The 21,288-nt window shown below is 39.8% G+C and overlaps 1 protein-coding gene across 1 annotated transcript in view; it reads right to left on the minus strand.

The window, feature by feature from the left end:
- Nucleotides 1-378: 378 nt before the first annotated feature.
- LOC128834282 (protein scribble homolog) overlaps nucleotides 379-21,288 on the minus strand; it is a 36,497-nt gene continuing 15,587 nt past the window's right edge. The window contains exons 5-7 of the mRNA XM_054022890.1: nucleotides 20,545-20,622; nucleotides 18,438-18,533; nucleotides 379-937 (exon numbers count right to left, since the gene is read on the minus strand). Coding sequence (XP_053878865.1) covers nucleotides 785-937; nucleotides 18,438-18,533; nucleotides 20,545-20,622 — 327 coding nt within the window. The 3' untranslated portion in view covers nucleotides 379-784. The remainder of the gene's footprint in view (nucleotides 938-18,437; nucleotides 18,534-20,544; nucleotides 20,623-21,288) is intronic.

The following is a 21,288-nucleotide window of genomic DNA, read 5'->3' on the forward strand; positions in this document are numbered from 1 at the left end:
TTTGGGAGGTTCTGTTTACATGCAAATCAAGGGGAAGAAGAGACGAACCATGGAAACCACTCTCGGTTAAGAAGCTCTTTCTCAACCCATTCCCTGGCTCCTGGCTGAAGAAGAGGCCTCTCTAAGTTTTTATCTGATGGGATCCATACTTACAAGCCCTTATAAAAATCTCACATGTGGATCACATAAAATATGCACTCAGAGAAGCCTCTTCTTTAATTCCTTGACATGACTTGCACATTTCCAGGGTGAATTACATTCACCTACAAAAAAGAGAGCCATTCATTAGATTGAAGAGTAATATTTTATTCAAATAGAAAACAACATAAAAGAGGACAATCCAAAGGAACCTGTAGATAAAACCGGGGGTTGGCCACATAGACGGAATACGTACCTTGGTTTAAAAAATAAATAAATCTATACATTTGCTTGTACCATGTTTCCAAATGGGTTGTGGTGTAGTACTCCCAATGAATACAAATCTTTATCATCACATTGAGTTTTTGCAGAATGCACTTAAAGTGGAAATTTGAAACACTTGACTGATGACATTCATATAACTTTTATACAGAACATTCCATTTCAAGTGTATTAATTCCAATTGAAGTAAAGTTCAAGGCAAATAAATATAAATGTAAGTTTTGTTTTGTTTTTTTCAATTCAAATTCAGCCCGTGTACTGGTTTCGACTATGAATAAGGCATAGTGGTTCAAGTACTACCTTAACAGAAACAGAACAACAGCGAAAAAAGAATACCATGAAGTTCTTCTATCAAAGTACTTTATTAGGGAGGGTAAAAAGCATTGTTCAAACACTCTGAATAGCCCTGGCTTTCTGCACTTTCCATCTCCTCAAGCTCAAAGTCATCTGGATCTTGGGTTAATTGGTCGGTGTCCTCATCTGAAGTGGAAGGGCGTGTTAGGATGATTCGAGGTATCTTGAGTAAAATAGAAAGGATTTCAGAGAAAAGGGATGAGAGAGATCAAAAACAAGAAAGCACAAGAAAACAAAATTATATTGAATGAAAAGAGAGAACAGAGCCAATGAATTAAATAACTAGTGCAATTAAAATGTGCAACAGATGCAAGCAACACAGCAGAGATCTATAGCAGATGAAAGAGTATGAACAATGTACTTACCTATCATACCTTTTACAAAATCCATGCACTGGAAGCAAGGAAATGAGTTACTAAGGACCTCAAATCTTTCACTCCTCACATAGCAAACAAAGCAATATTCTTATTTAGGTATCAAGAAATGCACACTTCATCATAACACAAACATTTAACTCTGATACATTTTTCAAACCCCAATAATTAATATATTATTTTGATTTTCAAGTCTTTATATTTTCTTTTAAGGAATACACTAAAAAGGAAACAATTGGCAACCTAATCACTATAACAAATAATATATTAGTCACATGACTGTAGACATTTTTGGTAAAGTACTGTACTTAAAACTGACGTGCTTTGAGAATTGTATGTGATTTAATTTTATTTAGTAATTTAGCAATTTTTGATGATAGGAAAGTACATGACATTGTGATTGATGGCAAAATTATGATGGTATATGGACTTTAATTTGAGGCTGATGAATGTATTATTAATGCATATATTTGGATTGTTGTATTTCTTTTTGAGAAAGGTGTGCATTATGTTTAAATTTTGAGACTACTGGTAAAAGTAGTAGTTATTGCGGATAAGATTTAAGGTTGCTCTATTGTGTTGAAATACGCATTTCTTTCTGCTTGATAAGAATGATATGCTTGTTTATTAGGTTAGCAGCATGCAATTTATCATATCCTTAACTATTCATTTCCTTGCTCTTAATGGTTTAATTTTTGTAAACAATGTGGTAGGTAAGTGCACAGATATCACTCAGCAACTTCAACTAGTTTTTGAAATGAGATTTTGGTTTTACGAATTTCCCAAGTAATTTTTGGTTCATTTTTTCCCCCTCTCTCTAACTTCATCTTAATTAACTTAAGCAAAAGAAAAATATCAAAAACAGTGTTTTAATTTAAAAAAAAAATGGGATAGAGAGATCACCATATTTTAATTAATATGGTGCTTGCCAACCCGGTAATAGCTCTTGAGGAGATTTGCCTCATTCAGTGCACCCCACAAAGATATGTATGCTCACTACATAGCTGAGTTAGTTGTGCATCCATCATAGAACCACCTCCCTTAACACTGAATGTTGGTATAAGGTGCTACAAATCATAACCAATAATAGAACCCAGGTTGCTTTGTTCTACACATGTAACACCCAATCTAGTAGGCCTCAGATGGCCTAATTATGTATGGAGATTTGTATAATGTGAATATGAGGCGTTGTGGTGTAGTTGGTGAGATATAGGCTTACTAGCTCAGAGATCAGGGCTGAAATCCTGGCCCAACTGAAGTCAGTGGCAAAATTCCCAGGAACAGGGTCCAGATTTCCCCCAGTGGACCATTTCAAACTCTGCTACAAACGTCTAATGGTTCTTTTGGTAAATCACTTAAGTTCTCTGTTCCTTGATGATTTGGTCTTGAAAACACACATGTGCACATTTCCCCAAGGCCCTGGGGGCATTTAATTGGGAATGCTGGAGAAGGAGTAATTTTACCAGAGCCTGAGTTTCCATTCCTTTTTAAAAAGTAGCCCTGAGTCATTTTGTAAGATAAGCATTAAAACATTCTCCATCACCATGGTTTCTCCTCCAGTGGTCTCATTGGCAAAAAAATATATATAATTATTTATATTATTGTGGCTCCGAAGAGCCCCAGTCATGAACCAGGACACTATTGTGCTAGGCGCTGTACAAACATAGAACAAAAAAAAACCCAAACAGTTCCTGCCTCAAAAGCTTACAAACTAAGATAAGAGACAACAGATGGATACAGACAGATTGATGGGGGAGTATAAAGAAGCAATGAGACAACATTGGTCAGCATATAGGCCATGAACTCAGCGCACCACCTGCCTAAATGTTGCAAGATTTTTGTATGCATCAAAGCAAAGGAAAGTTTGAAAGAGGATAATGAGTTAGGTTTGCAGATATTTACGGGGAGCTCTTGTCAGGCATGAGGGGCGGCACTGGGAGAAAGCACAAAGGTGCTTGCCTGAAATTTTAACAAGAGGCAGGCACCATGGACTGATCAGATTTAGGAGTTGCAAGCTCGATAGTGAGTGAGAGGGGATAAGCAGAGAGGGGACAGGATGTGAAGGGCCTGGAAAGTGGAGACAAGTAGCTTATGGTTGATAACGATAGAGAAGACAGAGCGAGCGGAGTTGCGTAACTTAGGTTGACTTAGCCCCGTAGTGTAGAGAAGGGTGACATAGTCAAAGTGACAGGCTAGAAAAATGATCTTTGCAGCAGCATTCTGAAGAATATGAGTGGGACAAGACTGCATTTAGCAAGGCCAGAAAGAAAGATGTTGGAGTAACTGAGATGCAAGTTGATGAGAGCCTGAATGAGTTTTAGCTGCGTAGATGTATAGGAAAGGCCATATCTTAGAGATGTTATGCAAAGACTCTGTACGACAAACATAGCCTAGATGTGAGGATCTCGAGAGAAGTCTGATACCCAAGTTACATGCCTAAGAGACAGGCAGGAAGGTGGTGGTGTCTCCAGGGACTGAGAAAAGAAATACTGGGCAGGCTTATGGATGGGGGTGAGTGGGGATTAAGAACTGTTTAGCCATGTTGATCTTGAGCTGATGGCTAGACATCTAGGAAGAGATGTCAGAATCATGTCTAGCTTTCAAATAAAGCAATTACTTAACATTTTAGTAGTCCTGCTTTTGAAATATGCATTTTACATAAGCCAATGTCAAATATAACTATGTTTCAAATATTATGATGTTATTTGATTTCATTGGACAGGTTGAGAAACAAAAATAATTAGATGGTTTGAAAAAATTTCTAGAAGGAGCCATTTTTAGGTCTTTCAGTCACAAAAAGTACTTAATTTAATCAAAAATGTCATAACATTCTAGTATCAAAGGGGTAGCCGTGTTAGTCTGGATCTGTAAAAGCAGCGAAGAGTCCTGTGGCACTTATAGACTAACAGACGTATTGGAGCATGAGCTTTCGTGGGTGAATACCCGTGCATCCGAAGAAGTGGGTATTCACCCACGAAAGCTCATGCTCCTATACGTCTGTTAGTCTATAAGGTGCCACAGGACTCTTTACTACTATAACATTCTAGTTGTCAATGAGATGTAATGAAAAAATTAAAAGTTGCTCTTAAACATCCCTCAATTCAAGAGTCTTAAACTTACCTACAATCCATACAAATTTGATTTCCCCTCATTTTTGTTTTTAAAATTATTTACATCTGAAAGAATCATGGAACTGAGGTTATAGAAAGAGTTACTTGCACTAGAGGAATGAATGCCACAGCATTTTAAGTTTCTGGCATAAACAGATTTTTGTGTCCCTCATTGTAGGTCTATAGATATGACTACACTTCAAAATGGAAGGTGTAAACTGCAGCTCAAGGAGACATACCCACCCTAGCTCTGATTGAGCTACCGCACTGAAAATAGACTGTAGGTGTGGTGGTGCAAGTATTGGGAGGGGCTAGCCATCCTGAGTACATACCTAGCATCTTGGATGGGTTTGTACTCAGGACTGCTAATCCTTCCCACCGGCTTGAGCTGCTGCAGCTGTACATTATTTTTAGTGCACTAGCTAGATCAGAGATACCACAGGTATGTCTCCTCCAGCTGGAAACTATACCTCCAGCTCAAAGCTCAAACTAGGCATACCCTATGTCACACAGTGCATCACACATTTGGTATTTGGCAAGCTGAGAGGTAAGGACGTGGACAGGGGTTGCAGTTCTAACTCTGGAAGGACTATGGCCTCTCCATAATAAAATAATACAATCCACCTGCAGTGCTGAGGTTGGAACACTGAGCTTTTAGTTCCAAAAACACAGCCATCTACAGTTTTGAGAAAAAGCAGGTACCACACTTATTAATAGAAAGATATTTTTCAGATCCCTCCGATCACATTCATTGCTACACCGGCCACCTTGCCTCTCATTCTTGACTCCACAACATTACTGTGGCAACTACAACAATTACTTCCAGGAAAAAGTAGCATTAGGAAAAAGCAACAGAGGGTCCTGTGGCACCTTTGAGACTAACAGAAGTACTGGGAGCATAAGCTTTCGTGGGTAAGAACCTCACTTCTTCAGATGCAAGTAATGGAAATCTCCCGAGGCAGGTATATATCAGTGTGGAGATAACGAGGTTAGTTCAATCAGGGAGGGTGAGGTGCTCTGCTAGCAGTGCAGTTCATTTGCTCTCTCCAGTTCATTTGCAAATTTGACACCATCAGATCAGGATTAAACAAAGACTGTGAATGGCTATCCAACTACAGAAACAGTTTCTCCTCCCTCGGTGTTCACACCTCAACTACCCACGAAAGCTTATGCTCCCAGTACTTCTGTTAGTCTCAAAGGTGCCACAGGACCCTCTGTTGCTTTTTACAGATTCAGACTAACAAGGCTACCCCTCTGATAGCATTAGGAAGTTATTTCATGTGGTTTTTAGCTGTCTTTTCATGCAGTTTTGCAGCTGGAAACAAGGAGGAGGAGCCAACACCATGTGATCAGCCAGCTTTCTATAGACTATATGAAATCACTTTGCAGACCAACAGGGGTCTAAAGACTAGAGTTTGGGAACTTGTGAGCTACAGGAAGAGAGAGCACTGTCACCATACAATTCATCATATCCAGTTCCTTGCTCTTAATGGTTTAGTTTTTGTAAACAGTGTGGCAGGTAAGTGCACAGATGTCAAACCCCAATTTGAGAAACACTAGTCTAGAACATGAAATTAATCCCTTTTATCCAATGGTGCAAGTAGAAATAATTTCTTGCCGGTACTGCACTCATGGGAAGGACACAAGGGAGGGTTCATGACCCTCCATGTGACTCCTCCCCACCCCGCCCGGGTCCCCCACGCTCTCCCCATTCCCTCCAAACACCTAAAATTTTACAACTGCATCTGTGAAACATGATGTTTTGTAAAATGTAAATGATCTAAAATGATGCTTTGGGCCCCTGGTGCCACCTGTACTTCCAGGTGTCATTGAGGATCCAGCAGCACCCCAAATTGAAAACTTCTTAAATGAAAGAAGGCTAGGAAGGACAATCACCCCCACTTTTCCTTAACACACTATCAGTGCCTCCCTTTATCCAAAACCAGCTGCTGCCAGCTTGCCTTTATCTAAGTATTGCTCTCCACCAGGCACTAGGAAAGCAAAGATGCTGTGCCATCTGGGTTTGATGGAAAAGAGGCATAGAACTGCATATGCCATGTACATCTTGATAGAACTACAGCCCAAATTGTTTTATTATTTTCCTCAGTATGACATACAGGAGGGGCAATCAAAATCAGCCTGGAAGAACGTACATGAGAACTGTCTCTGGACAGATAAGCAATTGATCAAAATCACATTCTCTGATCTCTTGGGGCCAAATCCTATTCCCGTTGAGATCAAAAGGGAATGCTATTGAGTTCAATGGGAACAGGCTTTGACATTTGGAGAGGAAAGAACAAAACCACTCAAACACTGGGGACAACACCTGATACCTGTCAGGCTGCAGAACTGGGCTGACATCAGAATCCAAGCATCCTCTGATCTGTGCAAGCAGAGGCATTCCTCTAATGATTCGGACTTGATGTGATGCAGTATGTATGTCATGGATAATTCAGACCAATGGGGAGAAACAGAATCAAAAACACTGTTTAAACACTTTATGTCCCCGCCCCCAGCCCCTTCTGGAGAACTCCTGACCAATTTAACAACACAATACATATGCTAACAAACTTAAACAAAGAATGAATGCCCTCCCCAGCCCTGTTCTGCTCCTTTAAGGAGCAGAGCGCAGCCCCCTCCACCCCACCCCCCCAGAGTGGGGGGCTAGCCCCAAGTTTTTCCAGTACCCAGTACCCTCTAAAAAGCTCTTGTTGGTACTGCATACTGGAGAGTACCAGCCTACTTGCACTACTGCTTTTATCAAAACCAGAAAACTCAGAAGGAACTCAGATTATAGTGAAAAGCTGTTGAACACTAAACCCCAATATCTAAACCCACTGAAATCCTTTAAACCTGATGTGGTTCCCCAGGACGGCACATTCCCCTTTACTCTGAGTGAAGGAGGTCATTCCTACTCATTCCTGATAAAATTAATTATATATAGCTTTTTTAAAGCAGGGACTACGCAGAAGTAGGGACCAGGAAAAGCTGTCCAGTGCTGAGACAGGAACTGGATCTGAGCAGGTCTGGGAGCTTGTGACTTCTCTCCCCACTTAGTCCGCCTCAGTTTCTCTCTCCCCTCCTGGCTCAGAGACTTGGTTATTGGCAATTCTTGGAGGCCTTCCCTATGCTGAAATGTTGCTGTGGATCCACACACTGTACCTCATCCCCATCTCTGCTAACCACGGAAGGGTTGGTCCGTATCTGCTCTAACTGATCCATTCAGAGTTGGTCCATATACAATGTAATGCTCTCTTCCCATTCATAGCCAATAGGGAGACAAATTAATGAAGAATCTAGTGCAGCGTTTCTCAGCTGCTGGGTTGCAACACCCAGGGGTCCAGAACCGCAATCAGATGGGCCGTGAGATATTGACAGAACAAGGAGTAATAGTCCCAAGTTGCAGTGGGGGAGGTTTAGGTTGGGTATTAGGAAAAACTTTTTCACTAGGAGGGTGGTGAAGCACTGGAACGGGTTCCCTAGGGAGGTGGGGGAATCTCCTTCCTTAGAGGTTTTTAAGGTCAGGCTTGACAAAGCCCTGGCTGGGATGATTTAGTTGGGGATTGGTCCTGCTTTGAGCAGGGGGTTGGACTAGATGACCTCCTGAGGTCTCTTCCAACCCTGATAGTCTATGATTCTATGATCTGCAGTTCTAAGGCACTCAAAATAGACAAGAGACTTAGCGTGATAATGGAAGTGAGCCCAGAAAAGCCACACAAGCCTGATTCTGATCTCACCAGGAGTTTTACAAAAGTATATCTCTATTGACAATGTGCTGGTTACTCCTGATCAACTCTTGTGTAAGTGAGAACAGAATCCACTCACTGATCCCACTTAGAGAGAAATTTAATTTCTCTCTGTTTGGAACATTTTTTTTTCTTTTTTTTTTTTTCTTTTTTTTTTTTAAGAGAAATTGCTATGTTCTCAGGTTCATCCATTGCACAAGCAAGACACACTATTCAAATACTTTTCACTATGGGGATCTGAATTTGAGGGACAAAACTTTGCTAAGAGTCTGGAAATAGTTTTGACATTGTGGGGAGATAAATCTCATATTCAACTGGTTCTATTTTACTACTATTTATACGTTGCTTCTTGGCTATCTAAAATCTATGTCCACAAGTTTGATTCAGACTGAGCCTAAAGGAAATAGCCTCGTCTTTATCAGTATCACCTTTGGATGTGCTACCCAGAACTAAATACGGTACTGTTTTCCAGTGCTGGTCTCATCAGAACTGTACAGAAAACAATAGTTATCAGTTTGCCTGGCATCATGACTGATGATGTCTTTGTGTATATAACCCAAAATTCCATTGACCTTTTTGTATCACAGTTTTCCCATTTTAATCTCATTTTACTTCCTGCTCATGGTTCCATCTTAGCCACCCTCCACCCCAGCCTTTGTAATAGATCTCTGCCCTTTTTCATAATTAAAACCCTTTCCAATTTAGTATCTTCCACAGATTTAATTAATAGGTTGTTTGATTACTCTTCCAAGTCATGGAAGATGTTAAATGAGATTGAAACTAACCCCAGTCCCTGAAGCACTTGGCTAGAGGCCTGAACCAAAGTCCATTAAAGCCAATGGAAAGACTTGCATTGATTTCAATGGGCTTTGGATCAGGTCTTAAGTACCTTCCCCGTCTCTTAACATAGCTGATTAGATTGCATAACAGTGCTGAGCACATTATCATGCTAGAAGCATTGGGAGAGAACTACCAGCACCATGACACACACAGACAGAAGCAAAAGGTCAAAGAAGGAAGGTAGAGAACCAGCCAGGACTGGCTGAGTGGGTGATAGGAAAGCCAGGCTGGCAATCAGTAACCAAAAGAAGATGGGAAGAGCCAGGGCAGGTAAACAGGATGGGAAAGGGGCATTTGGACTGGCCTGTTGTAGATGAAGTTGGAAAGGTGGGACTTGTTAATCCCCTCTTCAAACGAACTAATTTTTAATATGCTTAGGAAAACGTGAACTAGTTCAGATGAATTTACTTGAAGAAAACTTCCTTAAAGAAAGTTTTGTTCAAAGAGGGGGACAATTCCCCAATTTTCTTTCGACTGGTGCAATGGTGGTGCTATCATCTATTGCCCTTGGACAGGAATATATTTCAGAGAGATTTGTTTTAAACAGGACACACCTTCCTAGATGAGAACTTTCAGGTTGTATGTGAAATGTAACCACCACTTTATAAGTTCAAATCTAAATGAATGTTGTTTTTTTATTTGCACTGATAAAGGCAATAATGGTTAGACTTTAACAAAAGTAAAAGAGTTACACACCTGACTCCTCATCAGAGAATTAAAGCAGGTTTTTTACTGTGTACACACCAGCAAAAGTTTGGATTTGATAATGTATCTATATCTATAACAGATCTTGTCTAAGTTAAATTTCTTTACTCTGAGTGAAGGAGGTCATTCCTACTCATTCCTGATAAAATTAATTATATATAGCTTTTTTAAAATAATAATTTTTATCAGAAGAGTCTAAAAATGTGCCTGAGAATTGCAGTAGTGAATGTACTTATCAACTTTCCCAAGACTTGGATAATACTGACATCTGCTGGCTTTTAAATTAATGCAATAAGGTGATGGTTAAATAAAGACAAGACAGATGGCACAACCTTTTCTCAAAGAAAACTTAAAGGAAGTTAAAGATACAAGAATGATCTAAACAAGTTTCACAAACTTACATGACATTTAATGTAGCAACCCATGTGCATTATTCATACATACACAATGTCCATGTGATAAATTGCAGAGGCATCATTTACCATGTCCTGCATAATTCAAAAGGAGCTTTGCCTATCAGGATAAAGTTAATAACTATGTTACCTGAGCACCTAAGGGGCTGGCAGAGTAGATTAGACAGATAAAATAGATAGACATTATGATCTGTTCCAGATCTTTAAACATCTCAGGCATATAACTGCATACAAACATGCCTATTAAACTGCCTAGCTAAAATTATGCATGCAATACGACTTCTTTCTCTATATTGACAGGTTTCAGAGTAGCAGCCGTGTTAGTCTGTATCCGCAAAAAGAACAGGAGTACTTGTGGCACCTTAGAGACTAACAAATTTAACAAATATTATAAATAAATATTTATTCCACTCTATATGCATCCAAAGAAGTGGGCTGTAGTCCACGAAAGCTTATGCTCTAACAAATTTGTTAGTCTCTAAGGTGCCACAAGTACTCCTGTTCTTTTTTCTCTATATTAGAGTTTTAAAACATGTTAGTTAAAATGTTCCAGCTGACATGAAACAGACAAGCCCTAAATGCTTCAACTTTATCACCATGTATAACAGTTGGTTTTTCCATTAAAAGAAAGAGCCTTAACCTTAATGAACTGATTGTGTGTTGAGGCATTATATCAAACTTCAATAGACAGCCCACAAGACATGCAAATAAAAGTGTGACTTCATTACTGTCAAAGAGATATGAAAGAGAAGCAAACACTAACATGGCTGCTGGGGCCACCCAACCCCAAAATGCTGACGTCAGTGACAGCAAGGTTATAAAATCCTTCCTCGGTCCTTTGGAATCTGCTGCCGTCTGCCCATTGCCCAGCTCCAAACACAATTGTCCGGGAGATCGAGGCATAAACCCTTCCAATGCCCTTGGGAACAACCTTTCAGACTTGTTCTCTATTTTGCTTGTCTAAGTCTTCTAATGTTGAGTTTTTGGAGACAAGGTTAAGGATCTGGTGTTTCTCTTGGTTATTTTTTTAATAAATCATGAGGTCTGTAAAAGGAGAAGGATCCCATTTGAATATTTCCCAATTGTGTTGTACTTTTTTTTTTTTTAATTGTGTGTTTCCTGTGTTGTTGGGGCAGAGGAGTCAAACTTAAAAAAGAATTGTATTTTCTCCCCATTCTTCTCCTTAGTTGGTACGAGTATAATGCTCCCCCAAGAAACAAGGAAAAAACAAGGAAGCTGAAATTAGAGAAAAATGCACAGGCTCAGATTTAGCAAAAGGCAAAAAGGATGGAGAAAGACAAATGTGTTCCCTTCTTCACAACCCCCTCCGACCACAGCAGGTTTAGATGTTGTTTAAGCTGCTGATGAGCACACTTCACTCCATCTCCCTCATCTTCTAATGTATCATTCAATATGGTTTTGTCTGAGGGCAGGTCTACACTACAGGGCTAAGCCAACCTAAGTTACGCAACTCCAGCTACGTGAATAATGTAGCTGGAGTCAACGTACAGTAACTCCTCACTTAAAGTCATCCTGGTTAACGTTGTTTCATTGCTGATCAATTAGGGAATATGCTCGTTTAAAGTTGCCCAATGCTCCCTTATAACGTTGTTTGGCAGCCGCCTGCTTTGTCCACTGCTGGCAGGAAGAGCAGCCTGTTGCAGCTAGCTGGTGGGGGCTTGGAACCAGGGTGGACCAGCAACCCCCTATCAGCTCCCCGCTCCCCTAAGTTCCCTGTGCAGTAGCTGCCCAGCAGGCTATCAATTGCCGGCAGCTCCCTCTTCCACCCTCTAACTTCACTACCTCAACCAAGCTTCACAATCATCATTGCTGTGTACAGTATTAAATTGTTTGTTTAAAACTTACACACACACACACACACACACACACACACACACACACACACACACACACACAGAGTATGTGTGTGTGTGTATATATATATTAGTTTTTTGTCTGGTGAAAAAAATTTCCCTGGAACCTGACCCCCCCCCCCCCATTTACATTAATTCTTATGGGGAAATTGGATTTGCTTAACATTGTTTCGCTTAAAGTCACATTTTTTAGGAACACAACTACAACGTTAAGCGAGGAGTTACTGTACATTAGGTCAACTTATTGCAGTGTCTATACCGTGCTGGGTCAATGGGAGAAACCCTCTCATTGACTTAGCTTATGCTAAGAAATTCTCCCCCTCAAGAGGAAACAACCCCTTTGCATTTCTACAGTCCAAAACTCAGTCCGTTTTTTCTTCAAATAGCCCTTAAAAATGTACTGTGGGGGTGAGAGCTTCCCTTCGACAACCTTCAGCTTGTGTATCCCAGCGATGTAAGACTGGCAAACCAGGCTGATTTTAATGGAATGCAGGACAGTCTGCAACCTGACAGACAGGAGACTTCACTGGCCTCTGCACCGTGCTAATGGTCACACAGTACATTGTGTGGTAACCTACAGCTGTGTCTGTGTACGTAGCTCTATGGTGAAAACCCAGTTGTGCTGTTAACTTGCAGGGCAATAATTTTCTGCCATAAACCTTAACTCCAGTCAATAATATACTCTTTGGTGTGTCTTTGCACTTGGGTTATATGTACTCAGCTGATTTCAGTAGTAAATACCATGTCCCCCCAATTGACACAGGATCAATAGTTCACATCAGGCAATAACAGTTCACTTATCCTCATCATGCATGTTCTGAGCTCAAATTAGGAGCCCTGGTCATGGACAAAGGCCCATTGCGTTAGGTGCTGTGCGAACACAGAACAAAAAGCCGGTCCCTCACGTCCCCACACAGTGGTTCTCAAGTTCACAACCAGCTCTAATACAACTGCAGAGCATGAATAAAATGAACCAGCTGGCTGGTTTCAAGAGCTGTGGGGCAAGATAGACTGATTTGAGTTTGAGATTTCGTTTAGTTTTTCATTTGCTTTCTTCCTGGCAAACATTGCAGTAACTTGACTGCTGTGTCTACCCAGGCGGGCCTGCTTTTAACTGCTGTGGCAGCTAGAGCACTTCTCCACAGCAAAGGGCCCTTTATAAATGCAGAACATAGTAATCAGATCTTTTACAATTACTACCAGGTGGCAGGGGTCACCCAGGGGGCGGGGAGGCAAATGGGGCAATTTGCCCCAGGCCCCCACGAGAATATAGCATTCTATAGAGTTGCAACCTTTTTTTTATGGAAGGGGCCCCCGAAATTGCTTTGCCCCAGGCCCACTGAATCCTCTGGGCGGCTCTGCAACTTGCACCCACTGGCAGAGGAGTAAATGCCTAGACAAGAGGCAAGCCTGTTGAGAAGCAGATATTATAATATCTAAAATTACCTAATTAGAAGGGAATGTTAAAAAAATGATCTGACAACACTAAGGCCCATGTAGGTGTTTTTGATCAGTGATAATGCAATTCTTCATAGAAAACTTTAGGTGTCTGAAAATAATATCAAATCATGTAATGTCAAGATAACAGGTTTCTCAAAGCATTCACTCTGAGAAGCTTCGTTTGTAACAATTTTGGAACAAAAGTCTGACTATCACTGAAGATGATTAAAGCATTCTGTATTCCATTTTAATTGTCTCTTCTGATTTCTGTTGCTTTGAGCTGAAGATTCAATTACTTTTGCTTCAATAAACTGACAAAGATGAGGTGATGTCTGAAGTATGGAGAAAGAAAATTTATCACATTTCAGTGAAAAGTTTACATTTTCCTGAGATAGCAAAAACTACTAGAAATGGAAAGAAGTTATTGATGCTTACATTTGAGTTTTTAATCAGTCTGGCGTCAGGAGGACATTTTCTTGCAAGGCCTGGATTGACTGTAGATGAAAAAGATTTGTCCATTTTGATTCTGAATGATGTAAAGATTTTCTTGGATCATATCTGAGCAATGTGAATGAAAGGCAAAGTGATGCGTGCCTAGATGGTTCAGCCCAAGTAACGGAGGGCTTGCAAACTGAGGGACAGACACACTAATTGAGATTATCACAGCCAAGGCTTTTCACACCAGGGTTTTTTTTTTTCTTTTTGCATTGCCTCCCCCAGAAGGAGAGCTTTACTCTGCACACTCATTGGCCAGTGCCACCTACTTTGGGGGCTGTGCTGACCAACTCTAGGACCTCCGGTATAGCAGTGGTTATGAACATCCTTTACCAGCACAATTCTTCTGCAGGTTGTGAGAGAATGAGCCAGCACCTAGAATAGTCTGGTAGGTAGGGCATTTCTCTGGGCTGTGGGAGATTCAAGCTCAAGCCCCTGCTATGCTTGATTCAGACCAAGGACTTAAATCTGGGTCTCCTACACCTCAGGTGTGTCCTGATCACCAGACTATGTGGTTCTCTAGGGTGGGTCTTGCACAGTTTCTCCTGTTGGAGCTATTCCACTTTGTATAAATAGTTAACTATTCATGGAGTGAGAGACTGATTCTCTAGTCCAGTAGGTAGGGCACTCACCTGGGATGCAGGTGACCTAGGTTCAAGTCCCAGGTTTGAATCAGGTCTCTGTTTTAGCAGGATGAGGAATGGGAATTTTTTTTTAATTTCCAAAAGTTTCACAAGATGGGAAAAACTATTCCTATCCAGCTTTGCATAAACAATAAGGTGTGATTGATTATTTCAATGATTTGGGGGGGGGGGGAGATTTCCTTTAAACTGAAGGCCACTTATGGGAATAGATGCCCAACTCACCTTGAAATACTTGTAGGCTTCTTTGAAAAATCAGCAATGATTAGTAATTAGGGCTGACTGAATTGATAAATGACATACAACACTACAACAGAGGAAACATGGGAAATTTGCAGGTTTAAGGCAGAAAGATAAGGAAAATGAATTTTAATGGACACTGGTGAAATATCACATGACAGGATTTGGAAATGATACTAAGTCCAAATAGTCTGGTAATAATAAGGAATCATTAGGTCACAAGTTGCAACAAAGATGGACCAGAAATGAAGCATGAAGCACTAAGAGAAGAGAAGGATAGGTGATGCTGATAACATTTGTATTGGAGAGAGTCCATTGGCAATGCAAACTCAGAGTTGGAGAATAAGGTTTGATTTCCTTTAAACAGAGGATCAGATGTCTAGTCTCCAGAAACAGCAGCAGATACTGAAGACAGAGGAATAGAACAACAGAAAATCATGTTCTTGGAGAAAACCAGGCAGTGCAGGTGAGTCAGGGTCAATGCCGAAGCAGCAACTATTATTCCAGGAGGAAAAAGAGGAAGACGGGGAAGATAAAGAAACAGAATCAGATAAAAAGCATGCAGAATCCAAGACAGCATAGTATGGGGGCAAGCCTGAGTGATGCAGTCCTTTTGGAAATAGGTGAAGTGAGGACTTGCTCTGAAAGCACAGAGCTCCATAGGCAGTGATTTGAGTCCCATGGCGTTAGGTTATTTTTTCAGCCTTTGATCCTTTGGCTTCTCAGGACTTTTGTACACACAACTGAAATAACTACATCAGTTTTAATTCAAGCCTTTTGGCAAGTCTGTGTGTGGACACTCTTTTGTGGATTCAAAATGTCTTACTTTGATTTAGTTTAAATTAATAAGGAATCAACTTAAGCTAACTCACACTTAGACACTCCTATTCTGAAACAAGAACGTCCACACAGAGTTGCCCCAAAATAACAAAAGATGTGAATTAACACTGATGCAGTTATTTTGCTGTGTGTCAGTAATTTTTTTGCATAGCTATGGCAACTTTGTAAAGTTTGTCAATGAAAACTATATTTCATTGTAATTTTAGTTTTTGAGATTGTAAATTTCAAAAGTTAAACTGGTCAATCACAAATTTTAAAAAAGCTAGTTTGTTTCTGAGAGCTAATCTACACTAGAAGTGCTACATTTGCGCAGCTGCATTGGTGCAGCTATGCCATTGTAGTGCATCCGGTGAAGATGCTCTATGCCGATGGGAGAAAGCTCTCCCATCGGCATAATAAATCCACCTCTGCGAGAGGTGGTAGCTATGTTGGTGGGAGAAGCTCTCCTGCCAACATAGCGCTGTCCACACTGGTGCTTAGGTCAGTGTAACTTATGTCACTCAGGGGGGTGGCATATTCACATCCCTGAGCAACGCAAGTTATACCAAAGTAAGTGGTAGTGTAGACCTGGCCTAATTTTTTACTTTGAAAAAAAACAGTGATGCAGCATGAAAGAGCTTTTCTTGTTTGTCTAACTAATTACTAATAATTCAAAGTGGCATTAAAGCTGAAGGCTGGCATTTAAGCATTTGGATTTTGGACTAGTTAAAATTCAAATGAGCCTTTCAAAATAATCTGGAGCAACCAGCTCTTTGAAGAATGGAAGACCAGAGAGGAGAAATTGAATCTGTTGGAGACAACATCTTTTGTCATAGCAGTGATACCATCTATGGAGACATCCTAAGGATAGGAGATAAAAGAGGCCAGGCAGGTTGTTGAAAGAACAGAGGTATAATTAATAATAAAAGGGAGAATTTTTCCTGATTAAAACACACAAAGTGTTTTATTTCTGAATATATAACTTAATAAATGTAGAGAAAGATGTTCCTGTCAGTTTTTGAGGCATGATCAGAAATACAGGGGCGAAGAACACTCTGCGAAGGACAGAGAGATCATTATAATGTTATGTCCTAGATCTTTAATAAGAGGAAGATTCTATCCCACCAGAGCTTTAGTAAGAACCTTCTGCACCATCTAGTCCATCCCTCTGCACCATCTAGTCCATCCCTCTGAATAGTATAGGTCTTTTCTCCAGATGTCTGGACCCAATGCTGCAATCCTTTCTCAGGAAAAACTCCCACTGAAGGTCAACAGGAGCTGTGCCTGAGTAAAGATGGAGTAAGAATAATATAAGATGAGGCATTGACTAAATCCAGAGTCAATAGGATAATATTCCCAAAGAGATGACAGTCCCAGCGAGTGTTTTATATTATGCACAAGTCAGCCTAAAGACTTCTGTGAGTAAGTCTCTTGCAGAGACACATTTACAAAGATTTCAATGCAAAAATTTCTCTGCAGAAAATATGTGTGGAAGCACCTCATCACCTGAAACAGCTCTAGCTAGCTGGCTCCTTCAGGGTCTCCTGTTCTAAAGGGGCCAGCTTTGTCTAACCTGTCCCCTCCTCTTGGCTAGCTGGCCGTATCTGGAAAGAAATATTATAGAAGGCAGCTGGGTTATGTTACCATCAGGAGATAACATGGGAAGTGATCAGTTTCTCTCCTCAGCAGAAATCCAAGGGAGAAGCCAGCCAGCTCCTTCTACAAAAGATTTGGTCAGCCAACCACCATATTAATCAGCCTTTTCAATCATGTTCCCGTTGAATCGCAATGATGATGTCCGACAGACTATTAGCCTCCAATATCCACTAATAGCCTCTCAAGAGGCTATTAGCTCTGCCTAGAGATGGTCGGAAAACCTTAAGCCAGTTCATTCTAAATCAAAATGCTTCAGGAAATCATGTCGATTTTGCCAACATTTTGTTTTGGACAAAAACTGAAAAAAAACTAAGTTCCTACAACATTGACCTGTTCCGTTTTGATGTTTTGTTTTGAAATGACATTCCATTTCAAATGACATTTCATTTCTATTCTAACATAATACTTTGATTTCGTTGAAATGAAACATTTCAATTGCTCCAAAACTAAACAATTTAGAAAATTTTCCTTTGTGGCGCATTTCAAAGTTTCCAATTCAAAACAAAGCCAAATTCAAAATCATTTTGTGTCCTCCAGCTTGGTCTAGCTCTGATCTATTTTTGGTCATGTGTCCAACTTTGCAATCAAATTGTTTAAAAAATTCCAGAGGTTTAATCAAAACTGAATCATATGTTTGTACATATAAATTAGTGTAAAGAGCTTTCCCTGCCCCATTAGCTGTGTCACAGGCAGGTGTGGTTTGAGAGAGAGGCTGGAGGAAAGGGAATTGAAACAAAGTATTCTATTGGTAGGTGAAGCCACCTGGTAACAGCTCTAGGGGAAGCAGGCAGGCATTCCAGTCTGAAGGCTCAAATTTGTGAGACTATTTTAGACAATGTGGTCTTGCCTCTTTCCTTTGAGTATCCCTGGATTATACAGTATGTTCCTAATAGATAATGGGACAGACTTTCAAGTGCTCAGCAGAATCCCCAGCTGGGCCCAGATTTTTAAAAGAGCTCAGTTTCCATTTAAGCACCTAAGGAAGGGTCAGATTCACAAAAATATTCAGCACCCAGCGTGACACTTAAGGAAAGATTTTCAAGAGACCGAAAACAGTGAAAATCTGATTTCTTAGTTTGATTTCTCAATGGGAGTTGAGCTCTTTTGGAAATTTGGTCCTGATTGTGGCTGCTGAGTACTTGATAATCTGGCCCACAATGCAGTGTTTCTTTTATTATCCAACTTTTTATTAATTCAAAATTTTTGATAATGCTGTCTGTCTGAATGCTGGGGCAGCATTTGTAACACAGCTCAAAAAATATTTGTGTAAGCATTACTGTTTGTTCACTGAATTCACCAACTTCACTTACTGTTATGATGTGGTTTACTGTCTGGAATGGGCTGCTTTTAGCTGGTGCTTCAACAGGACCTGAGTCAGGCGTGTTTGGTTCTAAAAGGATGGATCCCTTGAGGGGGGGAAAAAAAGCATAAAATGACCATCTTTATTTTCTGGGTACTGCTAACATAAAGGATAACTAACTCCCCCGCACTCAGATCAGCTTAAACAGTGACTAGACCCATTGTCATGTAGGATTTCACAAGGGTTAATTCAAATAGCATGCGCTAATTCCTCTTTCACTGTTCCTTAAGTCACTGAGTTGTTGAAAAGGTCAGAACACTAAAAACTTGTAAAACAAAGCCAAGTGACAATTTTAGTTTCTTGAACTGAGATTGGTCCTGTTATCAAAACATTAAAACTCCCTTTTTAAACATATTTGAATGCATTAATTCCTTTTCATCTCACAAAAAAGTGAATGTTTTCCCCACATCTTAAAGTATCTGAATTTTTCTGCTAATAGTGCCATCTTGTGGCATGCACAGAAAATGCAGATATTTGTTGAATCAGCCACATATTTGAGAAGGAATGTCTTCCCTTTTTGATTCTTGATTTTACATGATCACCAACTGAACAATATTTAATAGCTAACACATGTTGAGTAACTCTGTGGGTTCTCAGAGATTATTACTGCATGAGGCCACACTGCACCATTGATTTTTAAGCAGAACTGTCTACTTATTTCAATCAGGAATTCTACTTCAAAATTGAGGGCACAGTAGGGCCAATCATAACTAGAAAAGTGGATTTATTTTGCAGATAATCTTCTGATATGAAATACATACGGATAACAATGTTGCTTTCAAATTTTCAGTTTGCCAAAATCCAACTGTTTTCAGATAATAATAGTCCTTTATTCAAAGAAAAAGTTTGTATTCACCCCCATGGAAAAGTCCTATAACGTTTAACAGAGAATTATAACCTTTCCAAAGAATTTTTCAGCCAACCTGTAGAATTCAACCACAGGAATATAATCCTCTATTAAATTCTGTAGGGTAGTTTTAAACATGCAAGAGAAAGGATATCATTCTGTTACATTCTATAATTTCTTGTAGTAATTTCTGTAGAATCCTGTTTAATTTCTATACATCCTTATTTTTTTATCCATTCTCCAGGACTTTTCTATAAAAGTATACTTTGTAGATCATGCATTATATCCCCAATGCAGCCAACAATATATATTGTGTATCTATCTTGATTCAACAAGAAACATGTCAGAATAAATAGTATTAACTCTAGGAAAAATAATAATAATAATAATAATAATAATAGAGTGCTAGCAACAATAATAAAAGGTTACTAGTTTGAAAACTATAGCTGGGAATAGTAGCACCACTGGGTAAATTCATCCCAGGACAGCCCTGGCAAAGGCTGTTCAGAGGAAAATCCTGGCACAAAACATCTGTAATCGCCTCACTGGGGGACACTTGAGGGACCTACAAGATTCAAAAGAACAGGTGGCACTGGTGGAGAAAAGGTCCCAAAGGTAGAGCAACCAGACATACACACTTATTATTTAGCACATCTCATTTGAAGCCTGTATCAGTGGAGTAATTATGGGCTGACCTCCCCAGTGTGAGCATCCTCTTGAAGGTATAAGGAAGTGTAGGTTGTACTTCCTGTACCAAGCTTTGATGAATCTGGCCTAATAAATCTAACTGAGGTAAATAAGAAACCTTCTCAGAATTAGTCATTGAACTAATAAAGGCACTGAATTTTCAGGTTCATAATAAGGGCATTTTTTTTTTATGAATTAGCCATTAAAGATCAGGATATTTTGTTAAACGCTTAGAAAGTATAAGATCTGAAAAATATATGGTAAATAATGGGAATAAGATCAGAAGTCAAGGATGTCATTTCATGAATAATTTGCATATTGAAACTAAAAATGGTTCCAATGGGTGCAAAGTCCAACTCTGGATCCAAAATTCCAAAATCTGGGATATTGAGATTAAGGATTTTGATTCAGGTGCATAGAAAATCAGATTAAGCATATGTTTATATGACCCAGTGGGGGAGGAGGACAGAATAGCGCTCACATAAGAAAATACAGCACTCCGTTAACAAATAAAGCTTTCTACCTCCAGCACTTTGTCTCCTCCTTGTACCCCAGTCAACTCCGCTGGGCCATCTTTGGCCACCCGTGCAATTAAGATTGCCTGGTAACATCAAACACAAAATTTCAGATCCAACAGAGTTTATCCCATTGCTCTTGGATGTTAAAAAGTACATGCGCAGCAAATTGATTTTCAAAGCCTATTGCTCAGCTGCCTATAAATGAATATAAGATAAATGTCTTAATTAACACATGAACAGGAAATGTTAACTGACTGATACGTCGCTGACTGATACAAACAGCAATAAATAAAAGTCATTAACAGTTTACCCAGTGCCTTGAGGGACATATTTGAGAATAAGGATTTGAATGATAAACTGAGAAAAGACAAGTACTAGTTCAAAAAGGGGTTAGTGTGAACAAACAAGTGGGATGGAAGCTGCATTAGTGTGTGGGCTGCAAATGGAGTTTCCTTGAATTCAGGTGGAAAATAACCAATGGGATTTCAGCTGTGAGGCCTTCTTCAGGAACTAATCGTTCACGTGATGCTTCCTTGCAAAGATCATTCCTCAAGGAGGCGTCACAGTTAAAAAGCTACCACCAACTTCAACATCTATCTTGGGGACAAATCTAAGAATACCCTTTTGTTCCCCTTGTCAACTTTTATTACTAAGATTACAGCATTACACTGAAGATGACTTCAGAAAGAAGACAGCTAAATCGGCTAGCTTCCAAAAATTGCTTTTTTCCATCTCTTTCTGAATGATTA

This window comes from Malaclemys terrapin, chromosome 3, assembly GCF_027887155.1.
Source record: "Malaclemys terrapin pileata isolate rMalTer1 chromosome 3, rMalTer1.hap1, whole genome shotgun sequence".
NCBI classification, from domain to species: Eukaryota; Metazoa; Chordata; order Testudines; family Emydidae; genus Malaclemys; species Malaclemys terrapin.